This window comes from Peromyscus californicus, unplaced genomic scaffold (assembly GCF_007827085.1).
Source record: "Peromyscus californicus insignis strain IS unplaced genomic scaffold, ASM782708v3 Scaffold_4__1_contigs__length_199733344, whole genome shotgun sequence".
NCBI classification, from domain to species: Eukaryota; Metazoa; Chordata; class Mammalia; order Rodentia; family Cricetidae; genus Peromyscus; species Peromyscus californicus.
This window is the reverse complement of record NW_026294562.1, coordinates 51,962,546-51,970,122: the sequence shown is the minus strand read 5'-3', so window position 1 is coordinate 51,970,122 and position 7,577 is coordinate 51,962,546. Positions and strand designations below refer to the sequence as shown.

The 7,577-nt window shown below is 54.2% G+C and overlaps 1 protein-coding gene across 1 annotated transcript in view; it reads right to left on the bottom strand.

Annotated features, from left to right (window-relative positions):
* Positions 1 to 3,027: 3,027 nt before the first annotated feature.
* The window catches only part of Fads2 (fatty acid desaturase 2), a 38,602-nt gene continuing 34,052 nt past the window's right edge, over positions 3,028 to 7,577 (bottom strand). Inside the window, exons 8-12 of the mRNA XM_052760550.1 lie at positions 6,693 to 6,790; positions 6,433 to 6,529; positions 5,818 to 5,897; positions 4,866 to 4,991; positions 3,028 to 4,511 (exon numbers count right to left, since the gene is read on the bottom strand). Coding sequence (XP_052616510.1) covers positions 4,460 to 4,511; positions 4,866 to 4,991; positions 5,818 to 5,897; positions 6,433 to 6,529; positions 6,693 to 6,790 — 453 coding nt within the window. The 3' untranslated portion in view covers positions 3,028 to 4,459. The remainder of the gene's footprint in view (positions 4,512 to 4,865; positions 4,992 to 5,817; positions 5,898 to 6,432; positions 6,530 to 6,692; positions 6,791 to 7,577) is intronic.

Below are 7,577 nucleotides of genomic sequence, written 5' to 3'. Positions count from 1 at the left end.
CTCTGTGCTGACTGTTCCCACTTCCAGAAGTCCCCTCTCCATCCTTGGTGCTACATAGGTATGGCCAATCCAGGAAGGGCTCCGGAGGGCATTCCCTTCACATACTGTCTGGCAGCACTTTGTCTACACACTGGCAAATGGTCAGAGTTCTATTGGTATCCTAAGATGCTCAGAGACATGTCCTGGTCAGAGGAATCACTAAGCCTGCAGCACCCCCCAGGGGTATCCACACAACTGCAGTGTGGACGTGGACTGTGTGCCATGCTGCCCCTAGTGGTGGCTCAGGGGAGTGCACTCTCCCTCCAAATCCAGAGTTACCTAATAAAACACCCTCACAGAGACCCCTTCTGCCTGGAGCCCATTATTGACAGGTTCTCTTTGTCCCTTCTTTCCCTCTGTCATCTTTGCTATGGCAGTGGGTCACCTCCACTCATCTGAGTCCCACTTCCCTGCCTGCATGTTTCTCAGAGCAAAGATGCATAGATCATACATAGACTGTACCTACCAGTGGGCCAGGAAAAGGCCTTGTTGGCACCGTTGAAAGACCCCGTTGCCCCCCTTTTTATTGTCTATACAACAGTCCTGGGTCCAGAAATAAAGCTTCCTGGGGGAAGCCACGGCTTGTTTGTTCTTTCAGTCCACCAACAGCCAACCGTGGCCGGCTCCCATGAACCAGCCTCTGCCTTTGTGGGTGTGGTTGGCAGTGGGGAGATAAAGGCCTTGAGAAAGGACAGTGTGCAAACATACTGTGTCCTTAAAGACCTCAACACTTTCCAAGCCCTGCTTCCTGTTACTGGCTCTCTTGAACATTAGCTCTTGAACCAAAAGGTCTGAGGAAAGACCCAAATGCCTTCAACGTCCAAAGAAAAGCATTGATGACAGCAGAGGACATTAGGGCCATGACTGTGATGTCCTAAAACACTGGGTGGCTGTGTGTTCTCTTTATTGTAAAGCCAGTCTGGCTAGAAATGTAAAATCCTGTCAATCAAAAGAACACTGGCGCCCAGCAGCTACAGCAGATTTCCTGTAGCGCAGTCACGGGTCACCAGATGATCTTCGGGGACCACTGCTGCCTATTCCATCTCACAGCAGTATCATCCTTTCCAAGTCAGCATGGCAAAGCCAGCGGAGCCTCAGTGGGCTCCAGATGTGGTAGCTCAAGCTCGTCCGAGTGACTGCAACCTCTTCTCCAAACCTTCCTGCCAGAGGTCTTCCCTCCCCTCCCGGTGGCCCTGAAGGCCTCCTGTGTGTTCAGCTGGATGTATGAGGAACTAGTCAAGCTGCTCATCACCTCTGGGCCTCCAGCTGTACACACAGACACACACGCACAGATCTCCACACTGCTCCAACAGCCCCACCTCTGGATCTGATGCTCATACTACCTTGAAGCTGGTAGGGAATTTTTCCAGTAGCACCCTATTCCTTATCGTCTCCTCCACCTGAACTAGCCACCCCACTGTGCCTCTACCCACAGGGCCTCCTGTACAGTATGACATTTGGCATGATGGGGGAAAGGGGAAGAGATGGCCAAGCACAGATTTCCCATGTATGCTCTGAGTCAGCTGCTGTCACTGTGCTGACTCAGGGTGAGTACTTTCCCTCTCTGGTCTTAGCATCTTGGCCTGGGAGGTGTTAGGGTTTGGTTACTGTGGACTTTGGATATTAGGGTCATAACTTTGGTAGGGGACAGAACCCCACAAATTTGGGGATATTGGTCAAGAGCCTCAGCTGAGCACTGTGATAAGAGAGGAGCAGGTACAGGTGTCCTCAGCTCTGGACCTTAGGTAGTGATCAAGGGCGAGGCGGGATCTAGGATGTGTGATGTAAGGTAAGAGTGTTACCATAGAGAAGACAAGCTCAAGGGTGTGGGCCTAGATTTCCCTGGCCCCTTCACAGCTGAGACCACCTAGCCCTGCAATGTTCCTCTCAATCACCCTCCTGCTCCCCAGATCTCTGGGTGTCAAATGCCATAGATACCAGATTCACAGTTCGCAGGCAGAGTTTGGCCTGAGTCATACTGGGTGTTGGGGGGCCAGGTCCAGCCCAAGTAGCAAGTAGAAGACATAGGTAAGTACTGAAGATGTGTTCAACAGAGCCTGCCACCTCTAAGGTCTCCAGTGGGCTTATCACTCAGGTGAGGCCAGGGCCCGTGGGGATGAACAGAAGTCAGCAGCAACCTTGGAATCATTCTCGCTCAAGCCTTTCTTATCTTCAGTGTGGAAACTGTGGCACCGAGGGTCCTGGAGATGAGGTGGCAGAGGACTCATCCAGGGCCAGTCAGCGGATCAGTGACAATGTCTGCCACCCCAGGCCCTGTTCTAGCCACAGTGTGGTCACTGGGAATCACTCCCACACAATGGCTACTACCCCTGTACCTATCTGGCTCAGGCCTGGGGTCATCCATGGGGATGAGATCTCTGCTGGAGCTCTCCCCAACCTTGCTGGGAGCAGCTCTGAGGCGAGTGTTGGCCACCACATGCCTGACAGCTCTTCCCTGACACATTTCAAGTGACTGTCAGACCCGCTGAGCCTGTCAGACCCGCTGAGCCTGTCAGACCCGCTGAGCCTGTCAGACCCGCTGAGCCTGTCAGACCCGCTGAGCCTGTCAGACCCGCTGGGCCACTGAGCCTGTCAGACCCGCTGAGCCTCTGCTCCTCGGAGAGCAGCAGCATGGGTCTAATCACAGGGTGAACTGGGCAAGTACCTCCGCTATAGATTATTCTGGCTTCCCAGGCTGGAGGTCAGACAGACCTAAGAGCAGAGTCCCCTGCATATGAACAGTAACCAGGGCTGGGATGATACGGGCCTTCCCCAGGCTGTAGAGACTCACCAAGCATCCATATGGGCACAGCAGCATAAAATAGGACCAGGGTTCTATTTGCTACTTGCCTTAACTGTCAGGCCTTTCTTTCTCCTGTGAGGCAAATGCCTCCCTTCCTCTCAGACCTTGCTTTACCGTACCCGTGACCTTAGCATACAAGAACATTAGTCGTCCATTGACCTTACTGAGCTACAGGCAAGTGAGAATAAAATTACTTTTTTTTTATTTCCCAAAAAAAGTAGAGGTGGGGAAACAATGTGATACAAATTATGATCAGCTTCTTGTGGGTTCTTTGCCTCTGTGGAGTAACAGCAGCTGGTCTCTCTTGGCTGGGCATCCTGGAGGGCTTCTCCAGTGCAGGCCAAGCCCCCTTCCTCCGATTTAAATATTGGTTAGTCAGTTAGATCTCAGAATGACACAGCATGGGTCCCCTCCTGATACAGCCGACATCCCCCCTCCCACCCGCCAAAACACTTCCCTCATGCCCTCAGCCTCCCTGACCTCCCCTTCCCTCTACACTCCTGCTTGATCCTCGCTGGGTACCCCCAACAGCCCTCCTGAGACACCCCACCCCACCCTGTTTTTCCTGCCCTGAGAGCAGCAGCCTCAAGCCGCAGCTTATACTGTGGCCTTGATGGCGAAGCCCAGCTCTACCCGAAGGGCCTTAGGGGAGCCTAGCAAGGGGCATCTGGTAAAGGTAGATTGTCCTAAAGCCCAGCCCTCTGTCACCCTCCTATCAAAAAGTGTTCTGTTGGAGATGTTAACACAACAACATCTAAAACAAACAAAATTGGAAAGTTAGGAAAGAGCCAGGTGCTGGCCATGCTGGCCAGACTGGCAGCCCTATCCCGGGGGAGCAGCTCGGGGGCTCTCCTGCAAGGTCCACATTCTCTAGACCAAGCGTCAGGGACTGGCCAGAGGATTAAAAGCATCAGGCCAGAGTGGGAGATGGGTTAGGGCTCCAGGCTGGCCAGTCCCTCCTTCAACCTGGCCACTGCCTCTGCTGAGCCCACACAAGGGACACTCCTTTTGGTCCCTGGAGTTGGGTAGATGGTGAACTAGAACCCGCACAACCCCAGGACCTGGAGCTGTGATGATGGGCGTGCGAGGACGTTTCCTTGGGCACCAAGGTCTGAGCTGGCCCTGGGCGGCTGGAGGGAGACCCTACGGACTAATCCCAGCCATGGGAAGGACGCCCAGAACACAAAGTATGTCTTCACCCAAACAAGCAGGGAGTGTAGGGCCAGTCCTGGACCCTGCTGCACAGCCCCCCAGCGTGTCTGTAGGACAGAAGGGAGTGCAGACGAAGGTCTGGTGGCTAGGCTGCAAGGGGCGGAGTCTTACACCAGGGATCTGGAGGTGCAGAGACAGAGATGTACCACCTGCTCCAGTCACCTCTCTCCTGCTCTCTGGGAGAAGGGCCTGGGAAGCAGAGGGGACAGAGCTGGGGCTGACACAGGGGAACCCCATGAGGCTAGGATGGGGGTCGGGGGAGAACAAGAAAGGATGAAAGAGCAAGCATGGGGAATGTGAGCCAGCGGACACTTCATGAGAACCCTTCAGAACAAAAGCCCTTCCCTCCCTCTGGCCATCACCCCAACTGTGCCCCTTCCCTGAGGGTGCCTGAGGACTGCTGCTTCATTTATGGAGGTACGCATCCAGCCACAGCTCCCCAGACTTCTTCAGAGAACTGCAAAGAGAGAGAAGACCAGGGCTCAGGAACCAGGATGGAAAGGGACCAAGGCTTCTAGGCAGTGGGACATGAGGGAAGTCGGGCTACTCATCTCAGCTACTGGCCAGGGCTTGCCACTTACCACAGCGGCTTTGGGCTACTGACTAACGCTTTCTAGGGAAACCCCTGGGAAAGGAGAGAGAGGAGCTCCTCTTCCAGTCCTGAGTGGACCAGAGGTCAGTAATCCCCACTGTGAGCTAGAGTCGACTGTGAGTAAGACCAGCCATGTGCTTCTCACCTCCTCAGCCCCACTGCATCGCTGGCCCCTTCCGATGCCTCAGAGCCTCAGCACCTGTCAAGTCCACCCCTCACCTCACAATGTCCAGCAGGGCCCTCAGCAGTGGCTTCTCCTGGTACTCGATGCCATGCTTGGTGCAGAGAGACTTCACTAGTGGGGCGATCTTGTGCAAGTTGTGCCGTGGCATGGTGGGGAAGAGGCTGGGGGCAGGTGGGCAGAGTGAGTGCAATGCAGGACCCATGCTCTCCACCCCTCCCTACAGCCCAGGGAGGCAGGCAGGTCTGAGGCCCTATCTGCAACCCAGATAAGACTATGCAGCTCCTACCAGCTGTCTACAGGGATCACTAGTGATGCGTAGAGGGGCAGTTCATGAGCAGGGGCACTCCAGAAAGCCATATTGGTATTGCACAGTCAGAGACAAGGGTCTCATGTTTTTAAAAAAGAAAAAGAAACCAATCTGAGTGTTATGGCTCAGGCCTGTGGTTTCATTATTTGGGAGAACAAGGCGGAAGACACCTGTAAGTTCAGCTTAAAAAAAAAAGGACATGAAGGAACAAATGGGAGATGAGATGGGAAGAAAATGACAAAAGACGAGACAAAGGAAAATGCACTGGGGACAGTCATGTGGCCGCCTGAGCACCAGACAGGCTATCATGCAGGTCCTCAGTTTCCCAGTCAGTTAACTGGGAGTGAGTGTCTCAGCCCTGGGAGCATTATAGGACTGTGAGATGGTCTTGCAAGCTTTCTGTATCTGCAAAGTGGCCGCACGTAAAGTAGCACAGTCCCCAGGATGGCCGTGTGGCACAGGGCCTGGGTAACAATGCCTCCAGGACACACTGATCCCAGAGCCCCTCTCCTGCCCAGCCATGTTCTCGGATGGGGCAGTGGCCTTGCCAACAAGAGAAGATAAACCTGCATGGCAACCTTGGCCCATGGGCTGGCGACTGCCCCTCCCACTCCTTGTCTTCCCTCCCCCACCTCCTTGTTCCCCCCCCACTCCCCCTCTCCTTGCCAGGTCACACTCACTGGTGCTCAATCTGGAAGTTGAGGTGCCCGCTGAACCAGTCATTGAAGAAGGACTGCTCCACGTTACAGGTGGCTGCCAGCTGCAGAGGGGACAGGGGATACGTGACTGGGGGTGAGAAGAAAACCAAAGGACCTAGACTTACCTCATAAAGGTCACCTTACCCAGGGTCTCAGGGTCACCTCTCTAGGTCATACTATTCTACCTGGAAGCCTCAGCCCACCCAGATTCCCTGAAGATCCTTTGGAAGATTCCTACCACTCCTTCCATATTTTCTTCTGGGTTGTTTTTAACTCAGTCTGGCCTTGGACTCCTGATCCTTCTGTCTCCACTTTCCAAGTATTAAGATGATAGGTATGGGCCACCATACTGGGTTTATTGGGTGTCCGAGATCAAACCCAGGATTGTTTGCATGCTAGACAAGCACCAACTGAGCCATCCCTAATCTTCCCACCACCCTTTCTTGCTCAACTCTGAGGCCGCCAACAGGCTACAAGTAGTCCTAGGGAAGCCCAGCACAGCCCTGGATCCACTGAGGCAGGCAGGTGTGGGTGAAGGCATGGACAGTGAGGTCAGGGCTTTGCAGGGTCCCTGTGACGGCCTTTGCCGTCCCTCACCTGGCTGCTGAACCAGTCCCGGTAGTGATCAAGATCAATCTCCATGACGATGTGGTTCATCTGTGTGACCCACACAAACCAGTGGCTCTCCAGGAACCTAGAAGACGGTGCAGCTCAGTGCTGAAGCCTCAGGGTGGGGGACAGGCAGCCGCACAGAAACAGACCCACTGTACCTACCCTACCCCCACGGCAGGTACAGGGTTCACACCTCAAAGTCAGGGCTCTCAAAAGCACAGGGTGAGCCAGCAAAGCTGGGGTACCTGATGAAGTTGAGGAAAACCAGGGCTCCCAGGATGCCATAGAAAGGGATGTAGGTGTAGAAGAAACGCACATAGTAGCTGATGGCCCAGGCCAAGTCCTGTAGGGGAAATAAGATCAGACTTAACCTGCCCCACCCTACTTGGCATAGTGCACCTAACCACAGAGGCATGTGTACACACAGCTCACACTGCTTGGCACAGGTGTTCAGAAAAAACCACAGCAGGTTGCTAGGACGTTGGGACACTGGGCCATACACGGTCAGACACTTGCCTAAACCACCTGTTCACATGGGGTTTGCATCGTGAGTTTCAGGAAAGAAATGGGATATTGGCTAGCAGGTAACCAGTAGGTCCAGAGGATTGTAATGTGAGCTCCCAACATGTGACCAGGTCACTGGCCATCCTCAGCCTTGCCCCTGCTCAGGTATCTGGATTGCCTTCCTTTCTTAGGAGGGAAAGGACCACGAGACACACGCCCCCCCTTCCTGCAACCCAGACCAGGTCACTCCCCAGGTTGGACTCTCTTTTGGGACCCTCTCCCCTCTTCATGTTGTCTGCCCCTCCTTGGGGTTGGCAGCAAGGTCCTAAGCTTGGATCTCTCTCCTGGGAAGTCTCTGCCCTCTGTCACAGGTCCACAAGCAGTCATTCTGCAGAGAAATCCATGTCTTTCCACTTCCTCTGCCACTCAACCCAGGTGTCTTGGCTGGACCATAGCAAGAACCTCCCTTTTCTCTCCTGCTGATGGTTCTCACAAATCCAGGGCAACCAATGACCTGTGCTGCAAGCAGATCCCAGCTCTCTGCTACAAGACCCTCCCATGTAATCCAAGTGGCCATAGAGCTCTGCAGGATCCAGAAGTCCCTTTGCCTCAGCACCCTGACCCAG